Source organism: Hylobates moloch, unplaced genomic scaffold (genome assembly GCF_009828535.3).
Source record: "Hylobates moloch isolate HMO894 unplaced genomic scaffold, HMol_V3 SCAFFOLD_11, whole genome shotgun sequence".
NCBI lineage: Eukaryota > Metazoa > Chordata > Mammalia > Primates > Hylobatidae > Hylobates > Hylobates moloch.
The window spans coordinates 21,081,154-21,107,514 of NW_026652286.1; the positions used below are offsets into that span (position 1 = coordinate 21,081,154).

The following is a 26,361-nucleotide window of genomic DNA, read 5'->3' on the forward strand; positions in this document are numbered from 1 at the left end:
ACATTCTGGAATTTTTTGTAATTTTTAAAATCTTATCAGCTATCATTAGTGTTTGTGTATTTTATATGTACTCCAAGGCAACTCCCTCTTTCAATGTGGCCCAGAGAGGCCAAAAGATTGGATGCCCCTGCAGACTAACTACATGAATCTCTCTTGATTACACTGTGTGATGGTCATATTAGTCTCTCTACATGGGAAGATGTTGTGTTCACTATGGCCAGTCACTTGGACAAAGAAAAGCGAAATTCTTTTCTGAAGAATTGTTCCTTATTACCAAACTCCCAGTAACCCCCTCAAAGAATAATTGCTCCTTGCTTAATCATGCAATTGCATATTATGTTTATAATCACTTCATCACTTATCAGAGATAATTGCAGTTTCACAAGGTTTACTTTTTAAAGTGTAAACAAATTATGTATTTACTTACTAATAGAAAATATAGGTAATTTGGGAAAATGTATGTACACTGTTAAATAAAATTATATCTATCTAATTTTGTTCCTGGTTGTTTTTCCCTGACATACTTGTGACATACACAATAACACATCGTGTTATTATGTATTTTTTAAAAACAGTATTTGAATGATTATACAGTATTCTATCAAATGGCTTATTTGCTTAATTTTATGTTATTGTTACTTTTTAAAATTTTTTTCATTTTATTTTAATACTGTGACAAAAAAAAAACATGTACATAAACCTTTGACTGCATCTGTAATGTTTTTCCTTAACACAAACTACTAAAAGAAAATTACCAGGTTAAATAATACAAATTCATTGATATTTCTTGGTACATATTATGAAATCTGGTTCTAATAGGATTGAATCAATAGTTATGTGTGGCAGCAGTGAGTGTTGATATATTTTTTGGTGTGCATAATATTAGTATTTTTTTAAATTGCCCAAGTTAGTGGACAAAATGGCATCAGATTTTTGCTTTAATTTATATCTTTTGATATATAGAGCATTATTTTTCAGATAGTAATGATTTGTGTATTTTTGTAAAAAATTATTTTTGCTTTCTGTATATTTGTTGATTGGACATTGGAAATTTTATTGTTTGCAAAATCTCTTTATATACAGAGGAAATAAGTCCTCTGTCTATTGTAGAATGTCTCCCAGCTTAATTGTTTTTAAACATATTTTCATGTACAGAACATTTTAATTTTATTTTTGATCAAATATATCATTTATTATTTTACCATTTCTTTATGCTTATAAATTTCTTACATTAAAAACATGTTTACTTATATTTCCTTTAGATTGTAAGTACTTTTATATTTTATATTCAGTACATCTAAATTATTTATTTGATTTATAATTTAAGATAAAGAACTAAATTGTTTTGTCTTTTTTTTTTTTTTTTTGAGATGGAGTTTCACTCTTGTTGTTGGCCAGGATGGAGTACAATGGCGTAATCTTGGCTCATTGCAACCTCCGCCTCCTGGGTTCCTGCCTCAGCCTCTGGAGTAGCTGTGATTACAGGCATGCGCCACCATGCCTGGCTAATTTTTTTTTTTTTTTTTTTTAGTAGAGATGGGGTTTCTCCATGTTGGTCAGGCTGGTCTCAAAGTCCCGACCTCAGGTGATCCCCTGGCCTTGGCCTCCCAAAGTGCTGGAATTACAGGTGTGAGCCACCGCGCCAGGCCACTAAATTGTTTCTCTTATATAGTTCACTTTCCCAGCATTATTTTTTAAATATTCCTCAGTTTTAAAAATATTTTCATTAATAAAATATATAATATAAAGGTTTTTCATCTATAAGTATGTTTCATATTGTATACTTATTTTCCTTAATTACAAGACTGAACCATCTTGTTTTATATTATAGCCTTGTAGCATTTTATTTAAATGTCTGATAGAACAATTTTCATTTTTCTTCCAGTTTAAAAATTAAAAATGTTTCCATTATAATTTTTACAAAAAAATTTCGGCTATTCTTTACTATTTATTCTTTTAAATTAACTTTAAGGTTTACTACCTGGAACCTATCTGAATCCACCACCACCACTCCCCATCCCATGGGATTGCATTAAACCTGATAATGTATTTGGGAATAACTGAGATCTTTGTAAGCCTTCCACCTAGCAATAGCATTTACTTTTTTCTATTTAATTGTGTTGTATTTTGTATTTTATGTGTTAAGTATACTCACATCTTCCTCTTTCAACTCCTCTTCCTCCCCTTTGCTCTCTTAACAATAATGATTTTAATTATGCTATTGTGTTATGTTCCTTACATTATAATAATTAAATTATATGGCCAAGTTTTAAAACTTTATTGTGATCTCTCATATACACATTGCCTAGATTTTCCATTAATATTTTCTTATACTTGCTTTTTCATGTATCCATCCAGTTGTCTATCCATCCATTAATCCATCATATTTTTGATACATTTGAAAGTAAATTGTGGACCTCTGCACACTTCCCCCAAATTATTGTAACATGCACATTGTTAATGATAATTCACTATTTGTTTCAAGTTTTTTTAAATGTAAAAAAAGTTCACCTATAATGAAATGGACAAATATTAAATATACCTTTCTTGAGTACTGACGAATGCATACACCTGTGTAACCCAACCACTTATCAAGATATATGACCTTCACCCTGGAAAGTTCTCCTATGCCTTCTCTAGTCATTCTTTTCTCCCACTCACCCTCCGGAGGCAACTACTGTTCCAATTTTTTTCCACCATAGATTAGTTTTACCTCTTCTAGAATTTTATATAAATGGGATCACACAATTGCACTTTTTTTTTCTTTTTGTGAGATAGAGTTTCACTCTTGTTACCCAGGCTGGAATGCAGTGGTGTGGTATCTCGGCTCACTGCCATCTCTGCCTCCTGGGTTCAAGCGATTCTCCTGCCTCAGCCTGCGGAGTAGCTGAGACCACAGGCGCATGCCACGATACCTGGCTAAATTTTGTAGTTTTTTAGTAGAGACGGGGTTTCACCATGTTGGCCAGACTGGTCTCAAACTCCTGACCTCAGCTGATCCGCCTGCCTTGGCCTCCCGAAGTGCTGGGATTACAGGCATGAGCCACTGCACCCAGCCTGCACTTTTGTGTGTGTGTGTGTGTGTGTAACGTCCTTCTTACGGCATAAAGATTTTGAGAATACATGATGTTTTGTGTGTGTTCATAGTTTATTCTTTTTTATTGCTCTTAGTATGCCACATATGGATATACCACAGATCTTTTTTTAACATCTGTGTCTATTGATGGGCCTGGGCTGTTTTTGTTTGAGGTCATTATGACTAAAACTGCTATGAATACTCTTGCACAAGTCTTTTTGTGTATGTGTTTCTATTTCTCTTTGATAAATAACTAGGCATGAAATTGCTTAGTCAACTATCATCATTTTAATTTCCTTGTAGTTTTTCCTTATCACACTCGGATCCATCTTCATCTAAACTTATTGGTGTTACATCCTGTCTTCCTGTTCTTTTCATCTTATTTGTTTTCTCTTGACTTGTATGTCGTGGCTTCATTGAGTCTGTATATCCTTGCAGCATATTAAGATTGCCAAAGTTTTAAAGTCCTTTTTTCTGGTTCCTAAAGTGAATTAATTGCAGAAAGAATACTATTTTTTTTAGTTTTTAGGTTAATATATTCATTCCCATTTTTTGCAACATTTTGTCATGTATTCTATATTTCCTTTCTTTTTTTACTTGTGTTTGAACAAGAAGAGAGGAATGTTGACCACATGTTTGCTAACTGGGTAGTTGAATTGCCTTCATTCTGCCCACTCTCTGAGTTAGAGCTGATAGCAAGTAGATGGGCACTGCTGCCAGTATAATTCCCGATTTCTCGCAGATATTCATGGATACTCTGGATTGAGGTAGAAGTTTCACCTATGCCTGTGTTTTGTTGTCTGATCCTCTGAGCTATGCTGCATTGGGAAAATCCATAGCATTTTCTGCAACTGTGGAGCATTCGCTCCCTCTACTGCTTTGTTTGTGGGAGATATTCCGATGTCTATGAAATTCTCAGAAATTTCTCCTAAACTTCCTGCCTGGCAGGTTGCTGTTGGTTGCAATCTGGTGGAAGGATAAAGATTTTGCGGGGAGGACTAAATCAATTCTCTAGTCAGCACAAAAAAAGAACTTATGAATTGAGGGATGGCTGCCTAGAATCTCATTTGAATAGGTAACCATTGGTCCAGTAAGAGGGCAGTCAGAAGGAGAGAAAAAACATGTCTTTGTTCTGTTCTTCAGGCTTATAGGGCGCTCCTTTTTCATGAAGCAATACAAAGTCAGGGCAGACATTGTTTTCTGTAGTCTATCTATCTAATAGTTTAATAGTAGTCTATCTATCTAATAGTAGCCTATCTATAATAGATAGTTGGAACACTTTTGGAATTTTAGCAAGTGCTTATTGATCAATCTTGAAGTTTCCTTATTTTTGTGTGTCTTATTGAGAAGTTGGAAAAGATAGCCTCAAAGGTTGCTAGCCTGATTTCATTTTAAGAGTGGGTTCCTCATAAGAAATATCATGTAATGAGTCTGAAATAAAATAATAAAAATGATAAATACATAGTACTTGCTGCATACCAGGCACTGTTCTTGGGTATACGCATATATTTGTTGGATTAATTTGCAAGCAGTTTCTTCCTAGAATGAAAGCTGTTAGAGACAGGAATAACATTCCAACTTTATGGCACTGGCATCTGGTGCAGTGTCTAATCTATGGTCGGTATTCAATAAGATTGAATTAATAGTCATGTTGGAAACTGGGTTGGATATACAGCTGACAGAGAATGCTCAAAAAGAATCAACACAACAGTTTTCTTTCCATTTCTGCCACTGTGTCTCCATCTCTGTCCATCTGCTACTTTTTGCCTATCTTTCTCACTATTGTTTTGTTTATGTGTTATTATTGGAATTCAGTGTACTTTTGAGATTATTTTTCAACAAAGATGTATAAAAACAATGGCTTTTTAAAAGATGGTTTAGAAGAAGATATTATTTTTAAAAGATGACTAAAATATATATGCTGATTCATTTAATGAGCTTTCATGATACCAGAAGAGCACCATACTCTGAAGTCCTTTTGGTGATATGGAAACAAATAAATCATTATGTAATGTAACTAAGGACCATAAGGATAATATAAAAAAAAAAAAAAACACCAAAGGGAAAAATCTGAAAAACTTTCCAGATGTGCGAAACCTGTTAGGTAGAATGTGTAGACATTATTTAACCATTGTTAAGATGAAAAACTACTGGAGACCTGGAATTAGTAGCTTCTTTTTCAGCTCCTTGCTGGAGGGTGGTTGCCCAGGAATTAATTTCCACTAATTTTGTCTAGATTAGTCTGGACCTCTCCTACATTTTCATGTTGTTTCCACGTAACAGATTTCTTCTAGAAGCTTAGAAGGATAACCTTTGAGGCTGGATAGCAGTTTATTCCGCCTGATGAGGAAGCAGGTCATTGAAACTTTTCCTTGGTAAAGAGACTTCCTAAATGCCTCTCTTGGGGTTGATGATGGCTGAATGGGGAGGATGGTCCTCGCTGAGATCCCTTTGCAAAGGGCTTGGATCAGAGACAGTTCTGAGTGGGGGCTCAAGGCATCCCTTGAAGTCAGGAACCCCTCAGGAAATTATGATTGTAATTTTTCTTTCTTTCAGGTCTCTTATTTGGCGTGATGTGTACCTCTATGGCTGTAGCTGCATCTGTCATGGGAGGTGTTGTGCAGGTAACGAAAGAAGGAAAAGACACATTTGGTTTCGCTGAAACTTCCCCCCACTCTCTTCTAATGTCTTGCCTCTTCCTCCAAGATCCAAAGGCTGATGTTTAATGATACCAGCTCCAAATTAAAAATAAATGTAAAATACATGTAAAATCAATTCTCTAGTCAGCACAAAAAAAGAAGAACTTATCTTTTCAGCAAGAGAAATCACTTTCAGAAGGAGAAACGATTAAAACTAGTAATGGGATAGTGAGATAAAATTAGAAACTCTTAAAAATTCAGATCTGAGAATTTATTATCCTGATATAAAAGTAGTGATAAAAATAGTAAAACCAATAATAATTAACATTTATGTAACACTTACTATGTTCTGGGCAGGGTCCTAGATGTATTATTTCATTTAATCTTCATCATTTCTCTTAAAGGTAGTATAATTAATGCACTAATTTTCCAGATGAAGGAACTAAGAAGTAATTGTTTCAAAGTTACATAGTTAAAGAGTGGTAGAACTGGGATATCTACTCACCTCCACCTATCATCCAAGCTGAACTCACAACTCCCAATTCCATAAAATATCAGTGCTAAAAGGAACATCATGGATAATCTGTTTCAACATCTTCATTTTGCAGGTGATTACAGGAAAAAAAGTGCAAATAACCCGTTCAAGTTCTCACAGTTAGTGGAAAAACTAGGTTTATGACTCAAGTCTCCTGAGCCACCCATCCCCATTCCTCATGTTACCCAACTCACAAAGCAGCATCAGATAAGCACATATTCCGATTCTAGTCCAATTCTCTCAGTCCCCTTGTGTCTTTGTGGGTTGTTTTTTTTTGTTTGTTTTTTTTTTTTTTTTGAGACAGTGTCTCAGTCTGTCACCCAGGCTGGATTACAGTAGTGCGATTTTGGTTCACTGCAACCTCTGCCTCCCAGGTTCAAGCAATTCTCCTGCCTCAGCCTCCCCAATAGCTGGGATTACAGGTGCCCAGTTAATTTTTGTAGTTTTTAGTAGAGATGGAGTTTCACCATATTTGCCAGACTGGTCTTGAACTTCTGACCTCAAGAGATCCACCAGCCTCAGCCTCCCAGAGTGCTGGGATTACGGATGTGAGCCACCACGCCTGGCCTTTTGCAATCTGAACATCATTTAGAGTTTCTTATCATGGCATAAGTTTTCAATAAATGTTTTTCAAATGAAGATATGAGTCACAGTAAGTGAATAGTAATCATTAATGTTTATAGAAGGCCTTCCAGTTCCCAGAACAGTGTAACTTACTTGATCCCTCCAATGACTACTTAGATACGTTCCATTATTTCCATTTTAAGATTCAGAGAACAAATCTGGGAGAGCTAAGTGATGGAATAATTCACCTGTCTACACAAAAGAACTTGTGGGACATGGCATCCTTTCTAATAGGTCATTAACATACTGTTTCATCACAGATGCTTTGTAATCCCTTCATAATGTTTGAAGCACTCTGATATATACCCATCTACACAGCAGAAGTGGCAAGATGGTGAGGTTTGTCTTTAGTGATCTCAGGCACTTATTTTAGGTTTATTTTCCTATTCATGGAACCTATATTTCTAAGTTGCTTCTGATGTCTTGTGCCCCACAATCAGTATTTACTCTTCAGAAAGTATCATCATGTCCAACTGGTGATGATTTGAGTCACTAAATTGTTTTCTTCCAGAGATATTTACATCGTGAGCTCCCCTGCAATTGAAGTTTGAGGGGCTCCAGATAGGCAAGGACTCCTCCAAAGACTGGTGGAAAACAATTCTTGTAGTGAGGAGAAGTTGTGAGTGATGCCCTCATCTGCCTGCCTTAGTTCAGATGAGTATCCTGGGCCCACCTTCTTGATTGATTAAGATGTGTGCCATGCAGTTTAAGAGATGTTGATAGGCAAGAAATGAAAACCCTGACCTCTCCTTTCCTAGGAGAGGTATTTGTCTCTAAGGTGGTCCACTCATTTCTCTGAACACATCTGACTTTGACAGGCAAAAAAAGGCAACTGTAATTCCCTTATTTAATTTCCCAAACACCCTTGCTAAATTGAATTTAATGGCACAACATTCATATTCAGAATTTACATATGGGAAGAAGATAAGAACCCAGGTACTATTGGGATGAGATATAGAGCCTGGTTTAATTTAATTTCATGTTTCTGAAACCACCCTGTAATGGTATGTGTTTATGGGCAGTGCTGAGGCTGACAGTGGGGGCAGCTTAAGTCCCTTAAACAAAGACCTTTTCAATGTTTTAGTTAAAGACTTTAGAAAATATGTTGTGGAAAGCCTCATCCTGTGACATGCTCCAAGAAAGAAAATTTCCACAGTCAAAAGACTTTGGAGCACACTGCACACTACATTCCACTCCCCAAAATCCACATGATACAGGGGCATATTGAAGTCTCCGAAAAATAAACCTGTTTCACTTGAAACATGTGACCACAGAACCACAATGGGGTGGAGAATAGAGGGGCAGGAGGTGCTGGGGTCAAATAGCAGCAGGGAAGATCAGTTAGTGATTTGCCCAGCTCCCTTTGAGAAAGGTCATTCTATCCAATATGCTGCTGTCCTAATGATTATCAGCTAATTCTGCTAAGAGCTGTTAATGACTTTTAGGCGCATTTTAATTTCAACTTGAGAAAAAACTTCCTAGATATCACAACAGTTCAGCAAACAAATGGCATGCCTCAGGGATCAGAACTCACTAATAGAGCAGGTTAGAGCAGTAATAAAAAGATAGTAATAGTGGTAGTCAACATTTTGGTGCCCTTATGTGCTCCATAGTCTTCACTCATTATTCTGTGCTTTTTCTTGGATTCCACATTGAACTACTCACCAAACCCCATGTCCCCCACATGGGAAGCAAGTATTAGCATACCCACGTGACATGTGAGGAAGCTAAGGCATAGCAAGGTAAAATATCCTGCCCAAGCCCCAAAGGCAATCCTAACCCCAATGCACAAAGCTATTGTCCTGTACTTGCAGGAATGGCTTAGAAGGGATTTGGGCATTGGGGAGGAGGCTGAATTACATGAGCTATAAGTCTTCCTCTAATTAAACATGCTTAATATTAACAAAAGCAAGGTAAAAATTAAAATTAGTTTGTTTTTGTACACTACAGAAATATACATAGTTTTAAATCCAGGAACTCTTGAATTCCTCCCCCACTGCCTTTTTTTTTTTTTTTTTTTTTTAACGTGAAGGCCTTTTTGTTCTGAGGCATGATGGCTAGTGACTTTTGTAAGAGATCGTCAAATATTTTTCCCACAGGGAAGATAAAATTACCTTTACTAACTTATTGACTCTCCTACGTAATCACTAGTAAATTAGCTTTCAAATTCAGCAACCCTAGAAACTGTGAATTAATGCTATTGTCAGCAGAGGAAATGCCAAGAATATTAACTTAAGTATTGATGCTGGGTAAGAAGGAAGGCTTTACCCTCATCTGCCTCCATTTTGTCAAGAATATATCTGAGGCATTGACTTCTTTGAAATTAATCTGGAAAAAACAATCATGCATTGCAACCCATCTTTCTGGAAAAAAGAACTTGCATTACAGCTAGAGGTGATTTGAAGTCCCCTTGGTTCTATGACCTTATATTTCTTATAGAGAAAGAAGACTGAAGTTCAATGAGTTTCAGCTTGAACTTCAAACTAAATTCAGGTTACCTGCCTTTCTACTATACAAACACACACACAGGCACATACACATAAATACAGTGCTTATCATTCAGCCCAGAATTGAGAAATGACTTATAGAAAGCACATAATTAATAAATGGCACAGTCAGGACTAGGACCCAATTTTATCCCATGTCCAAGAGAAGTATGATGCCAGGAAGTCACAGATGCCCTTGAGTAGGGGGTTCATCTGGTCTGCCTTTGTTCCACAGGCTTCCCTCAGCATTCACGGCATGTGTGGAGGACCGATGCTGGGCTTATTCTCCCTAGGAATCGTGTTCCCTTTTGTGAACTGGAAGGTAAGGATCCCACAACCCTCTTCACAATTCCCAGTCAAAACTGGGCCCAGCCATTTTCTTTTTCCTCTTACCCCTGTTTAGAAAAGCTATCTGTCTTAGCCAGGAAAAGAATCCACAGTAGAATTAAACAGAGCTTGAGTCTACCTATCTCTGACTTCAGTGACATCTTTCTGGGAACAGAAACGAAAGAAGAACAGAGGTAGTTATGAACTGCCACATATCCTGACATCAAAGCTGACTCTTTAAGGTTAAATTAAGTCTTCTCTAAATTAAAGGCCCACAACATCAACGGTAAAATAGATACTGAATTCAAGAATAGTTTTGTTGAAACACAATTTTGAAAATTCGTATTTACAAATGTAAATCTCCTTGTTTTCTGTGTATAATTTCCTAGATTTATAACTAACTTTATTAAATTAATTAACTAATTTATGTAGGGGAGAAGGGACGAACTTGGGTTCTGACAGCTGGATCTTCATTTTGCTGCTCTGACAAGCTAATAGTATGTCTTCAAGTAAATGTTGGTTGGATAACTATGTATTGAGTATAAATCAAAATGAATAATTATTTGGAAAAATAATATAACAATATTTTTAAAACATTTATAATAGCAGGATTTTCTCAGTCTAACAAAATTGCCATTTTTCAATTATTGCCATGTGCACACTTACATGCCTGTATTTTGAGAAAGTCTTTTGATTCCAGAAAGCTTGGCTTTACACTTATTTATGTATATACTATAGGATATTCCATAAAGTCTGCGTCAGATAGTATACTTGATTAGGTCTCTGTGGCTACCTGACCCTTATTGACCTTTCTTCTAGACAAATCTTGTGGGGCTAGGTAAAGAGATTGATGGGTAGTGAGCATTTGGGTCTTTGCAGCACTTCCCAAGCAGTCTTAATCACTTGTCTGATATTGGGGTTGACAAGAAATTATGTCTTGGGGGAGATAATGTGAGGGAAGACTATCCTAGCCACAAAAATATGAGCTAACTACATAAGATTTTAGTGCACTGTTAACATTGATTTATTATCTATGTTAGTACATTGTAGTTTTTTTCTATTTGGTCAGGAAAACCACCTTGATTTCCCTTACTGAAATCACCTTGTCATTTTGGGCAGCCATTGGGGCCCTCATTTACCCTGCACCAGCCTCTAAGACGTGGCCTTTGCCTAGATATTTACTAAAGTATAGTAAATATTATAAATTTGTGTCACCTCTCCCCTCATCAATGGCCATGGCTGATCCTACTAACCAATTATGGCTCTCCTTCCCATAGAATGTGGCTACAACTTCAGAATCTGTCTCAACATGGCTCTCCAGCTAGCTATTATAGATCAACCAGGGTTAGCCCTCCAGTTGAAATCCATTTGCCACTTACTGGTAGGCCAGGGGTGAGCAAACGATATGCCTCAAGCCAAATCTAGCTGGCCTCCTGTGTTTGGTATAGCTTCAAGCTAAAAATGGTTTTGACATTTTTTAAATGACTGGGAAAAAAGTCAAAAGAAAAATAATATTTTGTGGCACAAAAATATTACATAAAATTCCAATTTCAGTGACCATAAATAAAATTTTACTAAAACACAGCCAGGCTCTTCTGTTTGGGTATTGTCTACAGTTGCTTACATGCCGTAAGAGAAGAACTGATTTGTTGTGACAGATACTGCATGGCTTACAAAACCTAAAACATTTATTGTCTGACTGTTATATTAGAAATTTTCAGACCACTTGTTTAGACCAAGGCACAAGTATTCAAGTCACACACACTGATTAACTTTCTTCAAACAATAATGGAGAAAGTATTCTGGAACTCTTACCAAGGTCTCTTCTATTTTTTTCTGATTAACTAGAGAAGCCAACAGGTTTCTTTTCTCTGACTCAGAAGGCTCAGCTTCCTAGCAGTGACCAGAAACATCAGATTACATTCTCTAGTGGTCCTAATCTCTGCTAGATTGTTCTGCCTCCTCTACAAGAAAAGTGATTCTTTGACTTTTCACTATTTATCAAGAAATAGAAACCTTAAATGACAAGACTATTAAATGCACTTGCTAGTATTCATACTAAAAAAAACCCAGAACTAGGGAGTCAGGGGACTCTACTGATTACTTAGGAAGAGAGATAGGAGTAATAATTTCTGTATAAAAGCTGTCAATAACAAAAAATGACCTGCACATGGATACATATGTAACAAACCTGCACATTGTGCACATGTGCCCTAAAACCTAAAGTATAATAATAAAATAAATAAAATAAAATAAAATGACCTAGTATTTGAAGTTTTCCTTAACTTCTGAAAGTCTTCTAATGAGAATTGAGGTTTCAGCAGCTTTTTAAGTAGTAAGAGAAAGAAGCCCAAAGGAGAAAAATAATTATTGCTAGAAATCTAAATATAATGATCACCATGAAATTATCTGGTGTCTTCCTTTAAAGAACAAGTCACTCCTTAATAAACTGCATTATGGGAGTTGAGGTGAAGGCAGTTTGAGCAGAGTGTTTCCAAAACATGTGGCCAAGATTTGGGGTGGAAAGCCAGAATCTCTAAGGCATAGAACTCCTCATCTCATTATTCTTTCCATAGACAGCTTTGTCAAATTTCCCATTAACTTTTTTCTTCTTCATCCAGGGTGCACTAGGAGGTCTTCTTACTGGAATCACCTTGTCGTTTTGGGTGGCCATTGGGGCCTTCATTTACCCTGCACCAGCCTCTAAGACATGGCCTTTGCCTCTATCAACAGACCAATGTATCAAATCAAATGTGACAGCAACAGGGTCTCCAGTACTATCCAGCAGGTATGCTGACTTTAAAGATGGTGCTAAGTCCCAGAGAGTGGGTCGCCTGGTAAGAGGGAGGTGCACTCTTCAGAGATAAGTATGATGAGACACAACTTTTTCTCTTATGAGACTCACTCTGGGAAGTACCCAGCACTGAAGAGTGCCACGCAGGGCTGCAGCTTTCTGCAGATGTCCATTCCTCTGTATTCAGACATACAAAAACCAATTTGGTGAAAGAGTTAATGGGAGATATGAGTACAAAACAGAAAAAATAGTGGAGGGTTGAAAGACAGGTGACTGGGTATGAGGAACATGGTGTCCTCAAAGAATAAAACTGAGTAGAAGAAGTTTGTGAGCAATCAGGATAATGCTTATGGGCAAGCTGAGTTAGGAGCACTGCTATGAACCTATGGCTTCTAAACCAAACAATATGAACACAGGGTTTAACAAAGGATTTCCCTTTCTACTTCTGGCTGGGGTAAGTGATCAAAAATATCAAAATACATCAGATAATATGGTGTAGACAGAAGATTGTGGACTTTGAAATCTGAAATACCTGGGTTTGGATTTTGGTTTTACCATTTATTCCCTCTGTATCTTTGGACAAGTTAGTAAGTTGTAACTTCTTGAATTCTCAGAGCCCTTGACTGAAAAATGAGGAAATATATATATATGAATATATATACATATATATATATATATATAAAGTAGCACTACACATGACTTTAATAAATGTTCACTCTCACATTCTAATTGTATGTAAGAGCAAGTCTAGAAAATATAGGATTTGTGTTATTTGTGTATTCTCAAAACTACTTCATTTTTAGTAGCCCTTTTCTGATTATCATCAATACCTCCCTGCACTGGCTCATTCCCTCTGAGTCCAGGCTTCTCAAACTGGCCAGATAATGTGGCAAATTGCATTTATGAAAGTCTCTCTTGGTCCAGCATATCTTCTCCTCTCCTTTGTCCTTGTCAATCTTGAGGCTAGTCTTGTCATTACAAAGTCCAGAAAAGTGAAATGATCTTATTTGTATTTTTGATTCCCTCCATTTTTCTATCTTCTTTTCCTTTCTAATACAACCCATTCTATCCAAGCGTCACTAGATTTATTTTTTCTGAAGCACCTTTCTGAACTCATTACTACCACATGGAGATGACTTCAGTGATTCATGTGCTTATGGAATAAAACACAACCTTTTTATCCTGGAGCTAAATATCTACCAAACTTAAAACTTTCCTGTGGCTTTAATATTATTAACTATTGTTTTCCTTCTACTCTGAATTCTGTTTCTTCTCCTCTACCTACTGCTTATCCCAGTCTATCCTATGTTTGCGTCCTTAAGCTATTCCCTTTACAGGATGTATTTTAGTGTTCATTTCCACTCTCCTAAAATCTATTTATCTTTCAAGAGCCATATTAGTGTCCCCCATTCCTCCATAAAATTCATTTTGACTCAGGTTCCAAATGGGCCCTCCATTATTTTGCTTCCATTTGCCTTTGAGTTTCATTTTCTTTCCATACATTTTGTATCAAATAATTTCAACCTATTTATGGTTCCCCATAAACCATGTTGATTCTTCTCTCCTGCCTATACTTACTGTATTCTCATCTTGGACTGCTAATTCCTGGCCCTGACTACCCTCTTTGCTTGATTAACTACTAATTATTCTTTCAAAATGAGCTGAGGTATCATCTCCCACATTGCTCTGAAGTTGATACTACTCTGAAGGCTGCCATAATCTTTTACACCTTTTCTACTGAGGCAAAACCAACCCATTTTATGACTGTCTATTAGCTCCTATATCTAGGCTTTGTGACTGTCTCATCTTTATATCACTAATGCTTGTCACAATTACTAGCACTAAATCGGGGCTTAATAAATGTCTGAAGAATAAATAATACAAATGAAGCGAAAGACACAATCCTCATTGTAATACTTATGATTCAGTATCAACATTGTTATATTTGTAATTCAGGAATGAATTGGATTGGGTGGAATACAAAGCACATCTTCTCTAAATATAATTTTTTAAAAGACAAAAAGTTATTATTTAGGCTTTTGAGATGCCAGGCCCTAAAATGAATCCTGAGCAGTCCTCTACATCACTGTGGGTCTTTAGAATGCACGGAATTGGTGACATGTGCTGTTCTCCACAGACCTGCAATAGCTGATACCTGGTACTCAATCTCCTACCTTTACTACAGTGCAGTGGGCTGCCTAGGATGCATTGCTGCTGGAGTAATCATCAGCCTCATAACAGGTTGGTTATAATTCCTCCCTTTGGGACTAAAGAAGATATGGGCTCATGCATGCATTGGTGGACTGGCTGGCTGTCTTATTGGTTTGAATTCAAGTTTCCCACAAAAACCCTTCTTCCCACAGAGATGTCTACTCTCTCAAAGCTGACATACAAAGGCACCCTTCATTATTATATATCTGATTATTAATATATAAAACATATATTCACGGGAGGCTGAGGCAGGAGAATTGCTTGAACCCGGAAGGTGGAGGTTGCAGTGAGCTGAGATGGCGCCACTGCACTCCAGCTTGGGTGACAGAGCAAGGCTCTGTCTCAAAAAACAAAAAAACCCAACCAAACAAAAAAACATATATTCAAACATTTCCCATATATTATAAAAAAATAAGATGCTTTGACACATACCCCCCAGAGGCCTGAGTATGAAAAACCCTCTGTAATATAACAATCAGTAAATAAGGTTAAATATTCAGAGTGGTTCTTTTCCCCTCATCTCAGTAAGAGACAAGGTTTTTGTCATCACCATCTTACTATCTCATGAAGTCAGCCTTTGCTAACTTACTAGAAAAGCAAAACACTGTTGTTTTTGCCTATGTTGTCCTTTGGAGGCTGCTCCTCTAGGGTCGTGGAGTCAAAGTGTCTACCATACATACTTGCCCTTTTGATGTATTAATGTCCTTTTTGTTTCAAAGCCCATGAGGGACTGGTAGTGGTGAGAGTGTGAGAGATAATGGGGTGGCATAAGTTCACTGTACTCTTGTCCCTCCACCTCCTTGGAGTATGTATTTTAGCTAAAAAAATTTTAAGGTATTCTACTTTTCCATGACTATTATATACCAATGAACAATGGCCAATGTTCTGACTCAACACAAAACCTGAATGGCAACATTTCTGGTGACTGTGTATTAGAAATGTTATGTGCAAGCTCCAATGCCCTATTGTTCTGTGCATGATGTCACTAGCCTTTCACTGAAATTTAAGAAGATCTTGGCTATGATAAAGAATAGACAATAAATCTTGTAACCTCAGTCTTTTACATAATAACAACTCTCTCAATGTCTTTATGTAAATGGTTTCAGGCAAAAGATTGTTTATTCATTTTGTTTAGATTTTGCCTTAGTACCCTGACATCTGTGACTCCTTCCTTGATGCTAGTGGGATATACCTAGACATTTCAGTTTAGTGATCGGTCACCACTAAGAAGACAGCCAAGATTTCAGCTGCCTGAACATTTCCTTCTAAAGCAGGAAATGTGTACACATGAAATCCAGTGGTTTGCCAGTCTACATTTTCCATGTGTGCACCAGAATTAGCATGCTCTTATGTTGATGCAGCAGCACTTATATTAAATTTGATTGAAAATTCTTACACATTTTCAGCATGAATAACTCTTCCGGTATTAATTCCTATGTTTTCTTTTTCTCCAAATGAACCAGGTCTTAGTCAAATGCCCTTAAGGCCAAAAGCGAACACTCTAACAAAGTCTAATTATGCCTTCAAACATTTGGAAAAATTTTTGAACATGACCATCAGATGTTCTTGCCTCCTGGTGCCTGTCTTCCAAATGAGGCCTTAGGTCTCATTTGGAATGATACTCTCAGGTCTGCTCACTAAGAGGCTTTAACAAATCTTCTCTAACACCCACTGAATCTTTTAAAAAGTCTTACAATGTTTAAATGTAGAATAGGGTCAGTAAGGAAGGACAGAGGCCTTTTGTGGGCCTGTTCTCCTTGTGTCATATTTTGTCTTGGTCTTGTTTGGTCTTAATGGGTGATGTCTTCAATTATACTTCTTCCAGATAAAATACGGCACCTCGGAGATATGCTGTTTATGTTACGCATACATGTTGACACATAGAATCATGTCTGTATTGATTAGCAACTCCAGGAAGTTTATATCATTAATCATTTTGTGCATCAGCTGCTGAAAGATCTTGGCCTAAGATACACTTTAAATTCTTCATTATTACTGATAAAATTCTGCTGGATGGCTGAAAGTTATTTTTTCATTTTTCCATTTTAGATATGTGAAATGAAAATATCATTTCCTAAATCAAGAACAAATACCATTGTTGGTGTATCAAGTGGCCAAAACATCCCATTATGAGGACAGTATATAGAGATTGATGCTACTCTGTTTGTCAGTGTACAGTAGTTTATATTTATCTGAATCTTACTATATTTTTCTCATTTACCATAAAGCTGCATGTCTCAGATATAAAGTCTTTAGTTATCAGTCTATTATTTTATATTTTAGATTATGTTTCTGTACACTAAGGTTAAATCTGGCCTACTACCTGTTTTCTTTTTTTTTTTTTTTTTTTCGTTTTCTAGAAACAGAGCTTGCCCATTAATTTGCTTTTAACTATGGTTGATTTCACTCTACAAAGGCAGAGTTGAGTAGTGGCAACAAAGATCCTCTGGTTAGCAACGCCTAAAATATTTACAATCTATCTCTTAACATAAAAACTCAAAAAAAAGTAATCTTTGTATTAGATAATTAATCTCATCAGAGAAATTTACTGGACAAGTTTATACATTGTCAGGAATTGTGCAGCTCTGTATAATGATGAGAGATAGATCAAAAATATTCTAGCTTTCAGTTTGCTGTGGTGAAATCTGATACCATTCTAATTTCTGATTCTTGTATGTAATCTACCTTATTTCAGTCTCTCTCTCCTCTTTGTCACACACACACAGAGATACATACACACACACACGCACACAGATACACACATCATGCCATTCTTTCTGTTGCAAGTTTATAGACCGTCTCTTTATTCCTAGGTTTCTGAAATTTTATGCCCTTTCCACTCCTAATCTGACTTTCCTAACTTCCAACTTAAGCCTATATCTTATACTCAGGTCTTCTGCTGAGAGTTTTGGGGCTTGTGCCCAGTACAGGGACCATGTGGGGAATGGATTCTAGGTTGCATTCTGCTCATGGAGTCAGTACCTTGGCATAGAGTTGCTTCTGCTGAGAGGAAGGGGAACTTTCCTCAAAACCACCCCAGGTTACTATACATCTAGTGACATTTCCTCTATAAGCATGAACTTTCTTTTCCGTAGGATAAACCCGCTTGTCTACAGGATATGATCTCATCCCTTTTGACCTTCTCCTTTCTCACCTAATATGTCTACAGTCCTGTAGTCACTGGACGAACTTGGTTTCAACCAATTTTCTCAACAGTCTACTGATGCTCAATCCCCAAGGTCCTGCTCATGAAAGAGATGATAAATCCATGATTGAAGGCAAACACAGAGCTTCTGGTTTGAGAATCTGAGTTTCATTTTCATTTTTAACTTTCCTACCTGTGACAATTATAGCCCTATACTTTGCTTTACCATCTACTATCTCTCAAAGGCAATATTATCTTTTTCTAGAAGAAAACAGAATCTAGATCCATATGAAGCAAAGAGTCCTGTCCTTCTTAGCAAATCTCAGGACCTGCTCTTAAGAGACAATAGATCTACATCATTTGTTGGAGGGTTTGATACTTTTGTGGTTCATTAGAGACAAAACTCCTCTCTGTTTGAAACCCTGGAAATGGCTTTGTCCCAAATTAAATTATTCTGATTCAGAGATGCCCTTGGATAGAAGTTTGAGGTTTTACAACCCCTCCTCTGCCACTCACACATACGCACACATTAAGGCAAATGGAGCGTTACAGAGTGTGAGATCACATATGTTTAACTAAACGTATACTTCATTTATTAGCTCGTAGAAAAGTTCACCATTTCCTCATCCATCAAATGAGAATAACAATACTTACCTATTTATAGGGATTAGTGATAATCTATGTAAAATGTTCCCAGTATGTAGAATACACTGACTAATTGATAAATATTATTATCAACACTAGTAGAATTCTATGTGGTCAAGTGTCTTTTGACAGGGTGAGGTAATGCCAGGGAATAGATTGTTTAAACCTCAATTTAGATTTTTAAAACTTTACATTTTTGGCCAGGCACAGTGGCTAACGCCTATAATCACAGCACTTTGGGAGGCTGAGGTGGGCAGATCAACTGAGGTCAGGAGTTTGTGACCAGCCGGGGCCAACATGGTGAAACCCCATCTCTACAAAAAAAAAATGCAAAAAATTAGCCAGGCATGGTAGTTCGTGCCTGTAGTCCCAGCTACTCCAGAGGCTGAGGCAGGAGAATCACTTGAACCCGGGAGGCGGAGGTTGCAGTGAGCCGAGATCACACCACTGCATTCCAGCCTGGGCAATAGCGTGAGACTCTGTCTCATGCAAAAAACAAACAATCTACAATTTTTTTTTTTTTCATCTCTAGAAAGCAGTTTGAGAAAAAGTTTGTGGATGGTCACAGTATCTGGCACTTAAAAGAAATTTGATCAACGGTGTAACCACTACTCCACTCCTCCCTCTAGGGATCTTTACACTACACTGACTATGGGACTAATAACTATCCTTGAATGATATTGGGTATTAGTGAATAGTCTTTATGACTTAAAATTTGCATAAGTTCTGGGAGGAGCAAAATCACTGGCCTTTACATCTTGGTTTGAATATCAATTTGACTCTTGTTTCACAGCAGGATTTGAAGAAATAGGACGTTGAACAGGTATGTTTCAAGGAAGGGAAAAGGAGGGTGTGAGGCATGAGGAGGTGTGAGGAATGCTTAAAGTACCTGGGAAGAACATGAGGGTATTGCTTGTTCAGGATGTTAGGGTGAAAGAAAAGAAGGAACAATAAAAATACTCTTTCTAATTTTACAAATACTGATTTAGATGATCTCAAATATTAATATATCTGGTTTGGCTAAAAAGTCAAGAGCTTTTTTAAAGGAAGAAATTGCATAATTACTGCTATCCCCTCTGTTGGCCAAAGAAGGTTACTAGTAGGGTTTTCTATAATAGATATTTAAAAATAAATAGGTTGTCTCTGTTTAACTCTACAGTCACGAGTCTAACTGACCTGACAATTTGTTGATGTTTAAAAACAAACTCCTACCCCTTTCAGCAGTTAACCAATTTCTGTTTATTAACCACTAAGTCTTGTTTTCACTCTTATTCTAAAAAGTAACATACTTTTCAAGTTGACAATGTTTAAATCTGTAAAGGAAGACCTGGAGGCCTGCAACCATCTAATCTATTTGTTATTTTGTTAATAGGTCGCCAAAGAGGTGAGGATATTCAACCACTGCTAATTAGACCAGTTTGTAATTTATTTTGCTTTTGGTCTAAGAAGTACAAAACACTATGCTGGTGCGGAGTTCAGCATGACAGTGGGACAGAGCAGGTGAGCTGATGTTTGAGCTTCTAAAAATGTGTATGGACTGAAAGGATTCCTGGTTTTGCCCATTTAAACCGGCTGCAAAGATGCTCTGGAAAGGGAAGGCAGTGAATGTGAGAACTTGAAAGAATTTGAGTTTCAACTTCAGAGTTACCTCAGCTAATCAGCTTTTAAGCACATAAATATGTTGATAGGTAAAAGTGCCTTGGAGCTGAATTACTGGCATTGCAGGTAGTCAGTTTTCAAAGTTTGTTTTAACCCCTGTGAAGGCGAATTCTAGGAAAATATAAAAGTGAGTAATAGAAAAGGAACAAATTGAAGGCACATTCTCCTATAATAGTTCAAAGCATGGACTTTAGCGTCAGACAGTCCTGGGATTAATCCTGGTTCCATGTCCTACATTCCTTGGGTAAATTATTTAACTCCTCAACTCCAGCTTTTCTGATCTGAAAACTGGGTGGGTAAGGGGGGTATTATACAGAGAAACATGGACACAAGCATTTCCAGTTCTATGGGATATAAACTAAAGCAAGGTCATGGTGGGAATGTACAGGCAAAGACGCAGCAAGAAGCACCTAACTCTCTAACTCCCCAGCTCTCTTTATTCTGGGAAAAAGAAGTGTGTTTAAATCAGGCAGTACTAGAGACACTGCCCAAGTTCTATTAAGGTTTCATCAGCCAAAGACCACCAGAAAGAGCCTGTAGTTAGACAAAATTGGACTTACTGACTTGATGCAGCAAGGTACTTCAGAGGAATCGGGGAATGCCACCCTCAACAAGAGGGAGGAAGAACATGTCTTTTGTAAGGTTTGGGTTCCCACTGAATGATTCTTAAAGGGGTCTATGGGAAGCAGAAAATGACCACAAAGCTATCTGGGGCAGCATTGGTAAGAGTGCATGGTCACTTAAAGAGTTGTTACGGCATTTGATGACTGCCAGACCTTGGGAGCAGCTGACCTTATCAGTGTCTGTCTTCCCAGCTTGATTAAGGGCAGGAGTGTTTTTTTTTGTTGTTGTGTTTTTCTTTTTAGTTTAAACTTATATTCACTTTTAGTCCCAGACATTTTATCCTTTTACGATTTTAGGAGAGAGAAGCCTAACCCATATCGCGGCAAATATTTCTGAGTTGTCCATTGCTCTCCTCTCCAGAAAACAGCAGAATAGCATGTATATCACCTAAAGCTGAGTTTATTACTTATGGCAGGAGGCAAGAGCACCACGTTTACAGAGAGGCTCAGAATACAGAAGTTAGGTGCAGCCATTTATAGAATTCTGAGCTTAAGTGACTTAAGGTCGATCTTTCAATTCAGGGTTCTTATTGGAACTGGGCAAAACTGTGATGTGAGAATTTAAAATTGGAAAACATAGCCAGGTGAGGGTCCTAAAGTCAGTTTTGATAATTGAACAGTGGCTTGATAAGCAAGGAGTTTGCTTCACTGAAAAATCTATACTTTTGAGAAAAGGGCTGTTTACCCAGATGAGCAATTTATTTTGCTGAGACGGCAGCTGGTTAAGCAGTCTATTGTTTGTATAAATGAATTTTGAGGAAGTTCTAGAAGCAACGGATCAAGTTATTTATTGGTTTGCAGACTCAGGAAGATAGAATTTCCTGGAATAAATAATAAACTTAATTAATGCAGGCAGCCAGCTTCTGTTCTCAAGGCTAAGTTGAAAGGGAGGGGACACTCCTTGTGTCACTATTGGGCTCCTTTGCCAAAAAATAATGTTGAGCAGCATCCAGGGGAGTTTGTGTACAGGTGTCCCTGTTATTATCAGCAGACTCTCCTATTCCCAGGTAGGAAGGGGGCCATCCCCATATGAGATACAGGTATGTTTCTCCTTTAAGGTAATACTACTACCTCACAGGATTGCTGGGTTAAATGAGAGGTGTATAAATTTCTTCATGCAACACGAGACATACTGTAAATGCTCAATAAATTGTTCTTTTTGCTGTTATTATCATTACAAATAGTACCTTACATGGATTATCAAAGTTACCAATTAGAAAATATATTAGGTCAGAGTTGTTTATGCTTCTTTTGTACGTATATATAATTTTTTGAAGCCAAAGCCTAAACAAGATTCTCTCAGGTTAATTTGGAGTACATCAAGGCTATCTTGCTAATATGTGTCTTTCTATTTCCCTCAGGAAAACCTTGAGAATGGCAGTGCCTGGAAACAGGGGGCTGAATCTGTCTTACAGAACGGACTCAGGAGAGAAAGCCTGGTACATGTTCCAGGCTGTGATCCTAAGGACAAAAGCTACAACAATATGGCATTTGAGATTACCCATTTCTAAGGCAATACCTGTATGAATGCACACACACACACACATGCACAATATGCACACACACACACACACACACAAACTCCACATACTTCTTGCCTATTTTTTAGTAGATATGTATAGTTGCCATTGCTAGAAGACAGGGATGTCTGGTGCCTATTTGTACTTATTTATAACTACATGCAAAATGACTGTTTCTCAGGATATTCTTTGAAAGACTCCAACTTTCATAGAGAAAAACCAACCTGCTCCAAATGTCCTTGACTACTTCCTTCTTGAATAAATTAGGACTGGATTTCATTACCATTCAAGAAATCAAAGTCTTTTTGCTTGGTGTCATGTTAAACTTCAGGTTTTTCGTTTTAGTAGTTTTTTAACCATCAAAATATCTTGGAGTTTAGAGGCAGAACGGGAAACAGGAATATGCATATTTAACGCTTTTCTGCCACGAGAGATAAAAGAGAGGAATGACATCCACCCCCGACCTCATACCTGACATACATGTAGACATATTTTATGCCACCCATCTCCCATCCTGTAGCTACAATTGGCATACAACTACTATCAACATCCCTTCACCACCACTATTAGGTCCTCTTCCAGTCATTCCAGTCATTAGCTGTCCTGACTAAACATTAAAAAAAATTTCAGCTAAATACAGAAGATGGTATGTCTGGCTAGTGGGAGCGATTATAACTAAAACTTTGCTCCTTTTGTGCTGTCCATGCAGTATTTCTTCTTCCTCTCTATCACTTTACAATGAAAAATTGCCTCAGAGCTCAATAAGAAGTCTGGAGCCTTTTTCCAGGGCTAAGTAAAGAGAAAAGGAATGTCCTATAGAAGGTTGTTAGGATAGAATTTGGTAACAGAACGTTGCAAATAGTGTAACAGACCATAGGAGATTTCACCAGCAATAGGGTTCTTCTTTGGACAAAATACATTGTCCACAAGACTTGTACTCTGCGCATTCAACTCATGTGAGCAAGCTCAACTCACTCCACCTGGGTTAGGTAACAGAAGTGGAGAACTTCATAGTTCGTGTCTAGAAAATAATGTTTAAAGTTCTGGAGAATGAGGGTATTGCCGATTAAAAGGCGAGTTGACAAATGAAGGAGCAGTGAAAGATTTTTGGAGGAAGTGAAGAAGTGAAATTCTGAAAAGGTAAAAGAAAGAACCAGTATGTCACAGGCGCCAAGTCAGAGGACAGATAATAAGAAACAAAGGTGTCAGATATTTATTTGGGTGGCTAGATAAGAGCAAAAGGCCTAGAAACAGTGTGTTAGCAAAGTAAGAAGAAATGGTCCAAATAGGCAAGGATAAGGAACTCCAAAGGTTGTCTTTAAATATTTCTCAAAAGAGAAAGCCTTGAAAGAAGCATACAATAGAGAAAAAATAAATTACCAATATTTATTATTAGAAAAGATAGAAAGACAAATTATTGGAGAAATTAAAACAGACAAACTGGAGTTTATAAAACAGAGCCCAATCCTTGCCTTCTCTCCCTCCACTCAAATAGAAAAGGAGAATGGAGAAAGAGAAAGAAGGTATTAGACTACAGTTTATAAGAGAGATGAGAAAAAAATACATTTGGGAATAGAGGGAAAGGGTTAAAGGGGGCACATTTGGAGAAATATCTGAAAATGAGAAGGAGCAGAATTTTTGGAATCATTTTTTAAAGTCTGGCAATGCTAATTAAGCTGTTGATCTAAGGATTTGCAAATTGAGAGGTGCAATTATTTTCCAAATGATTTGTGACACTCTTATTAATTAGAATATATATTTTGTGAATATTGAAATCTGAGCCAAAACTAGTTGGCTTTATTAATATCTTAGGGAAAGAAGAGAGAAAGAAAGAGGGAGAGAGAAAGAAAGAACGAAAGGAAGGAAGAGGGAGAGAGAGAGACAGAAAGAATAAAAAGAAAACAAACAGCAATTCTGAGGATGAGAATAAATTAATGGTAGGTATTATATATGCATGTACATATATATACATGTGTACACATATATATGTAAATATGATTTGGAATACATCAGGATTGTGAACTTCCACTTGGGATAGCATAAAAGCAAAATATACCATACAATTTTTCATTTTACTCACAAATTTTCCTAAAGACATTTCACTAGGTCAGTACATTTCCGAGAAAGTTTTAAAAATGTTTCTTCTTTTACAGTCTCTAATTATCTCACCTGGAGTGTTATCAAAATGTCATACAACTGGAAAATGCAATTATTATTATAAAAATATCTCTGCCTTCTCTTGTGTAATGAAATTTATGGCATTAGGAGATGACATTTCAAGAGATTTTAGAGGTCAATGTAGAGACTCCCCCCATTCTTCTTAATTGAACAAACATGCACAAATCTAGGGTTTCAGGTATAGAGCAGATGGGAATCTACAGGAAACTGTCTTCCACAGTGTATGAAAACCATGTTTGTTGTGTGGTGAAGCAAAAGAACTATGAAGTGCACAGTCAATAGATTCAGCTAGTGAGTCCCAGCACTCCTCTCAGGCCCTCCCTAGGATTAGCAGCCCAGAGTCATGCCAAGGCCACTGGTGCAGTACAAAGACAGTTCAGTGACAAGTTCCATCCATACCATGGAAGAGGGTTAAACTTGTGGCTGTTTTTGCCACAGCATGACCAGAGACATTCTCAATAAATGGCTCTAGGAATGATGAGTTTTAGAGGGGCCTAAAATGTTCCAAACTTGATATTCACCACTGTACCTTTAAAGCACAACCACAGATACTGGTAAAAATGGAACAGAATTACCTCAATGCCTCTTTAACTCATTCTGAATGAATTCATTTTGATGACAGACATTTTTTGTCACCATTTGGAATAAGAACTACAACAGCTTATGATTGAGGTGAGGAACTGGAGTCAAGTGGCTTAGGTTCAAACACAAGTTCTGACACAAATCTAGGTAATTTCGGGCAATACTTTTAAAATCTTAGTTTATTCACCAATTAATAGGACTAAACATTATCCCTACTTAATAGAATTATTATGAAGATTTATATAAGTAAATCATATAAAGTGCTAGCACAGTGTGACTGGCCCACATGGAATATTTCATACTTGGTCTGCAATATATGAAGAAAGTGGTGTACATGTTAACTTAAATGGTTTCATTATTTCTCTTCAGGATTTTTAAGATGTGGGATCAGAATATATGTTACTATTCTGAGAATTAGAAATAATAAGAAAACCAGAATGTATACATTAAAAGTCATGCCATAAATTTCCAAAGAGTAGTTTTTTTAATGCCAGAGTTTAAATAAAATATTATTTTCCAGAGAGTAACTTTTCTAAAGGTCCTAAATTCTGAAAAGAGAGAAAACTACTGTTATAAACAGGTTTATTACTAAAAGATGCAATATTCATTACTATGATTTATTATTATTTTGTACATGTGAACCTTGATAAGTAAACAGCATCTCAGCCCAAGTTTATTACTCAATGCACAGTTCAAAGCAACTATGACTCTCAAAATAGCAACAGAGGTGGAGAGGGTCTTTTCCCTTTGTTTATATAGTATTTGCTAAAAATGAACTTTACTATTTTGTGACTTTATAGGGTTACACCATTTCATTCTAAAGAGAAACAAAAAGTAAACCATCGGCCATGTGGCTTTCAAACTGTATTTCAAAGAGAATATTACTGAAATATTTTTGTGCTGTTACAGTCTTAATTAAACATTATTACAAAGATCAGATATGAAAAAATAGGAGTCTCCCTTTAATTGTTCCCTTTGAAATAAATTGTTTTAAAATATTACAGAAGTTACAGCTGTATGTATATGCACATTTATATATTTACAAGTCTCATGTACTTTATCTCAATATTGCAAATTAGCTAGGTTTACTATAGAGTTAACTGCTTTCATCTAGCATTTATAATCTTGTAGTATAACCTATTTTCAAATAACTAAAATTTAATTGATATCAATGGTACACATGAAAATGATACAAATTTATAAACTAATAAAATGTAACTCATCATTGATAGTAAATTAACTAATGGGTAGATTTTATTGGTAATTCTTGGAAACAGATAATACCATTGTTTCCTCTCCCACCCCAATCTCCTGAGT

General features: G+C 36.7%; 2 protein-coding genes across 5 annotated transcripts in view; one reads left to right on the forward strand and one right to left on the reverse strand.

The window, feature by feature from the left end:
• The window catches only part of SLC5A12 (solute carrier family 5 member 12), a 51,802-nt gene extending 29,527 nt beyond the window's left edge, over positions 1–22,275 (forward strand). The window contains exons 10-15 of the mRNA XM_032166384.2: positions 5,633–5,700; positions 9,596–9,682; positions 12,309–12,475; positions 14,619–14,722; positions 19,855–19,982; positions 22,126–22,275. Of these exons, the coding sequence (XP_032022275.1) occupies positions 5,633–5,700; positions 9,596–9,682; positions 12,309–12,475; positions 14,619–14,722; positions 19,855–19,982; positions 22,126–22,275 (704 nt within the window). The remainder of the gene's footprint in view (positions 1–5,632; positions 5,701–9,595; positions 9,683–12,308; positions 12,476–14,618; positions 14,723–19,854; positions 19,983–22,125) is intronic.
• Positions 1–26,361, reverse strand: part of BBOX1 (gamma-butyrobetaine hydroxylase 1) — a 480,949-nt gene that overhangs the window by 452,024 nt on the left and 2,564 nt on the right. The gene's annotated exons all lie outside the window — the stretch shown is intronic.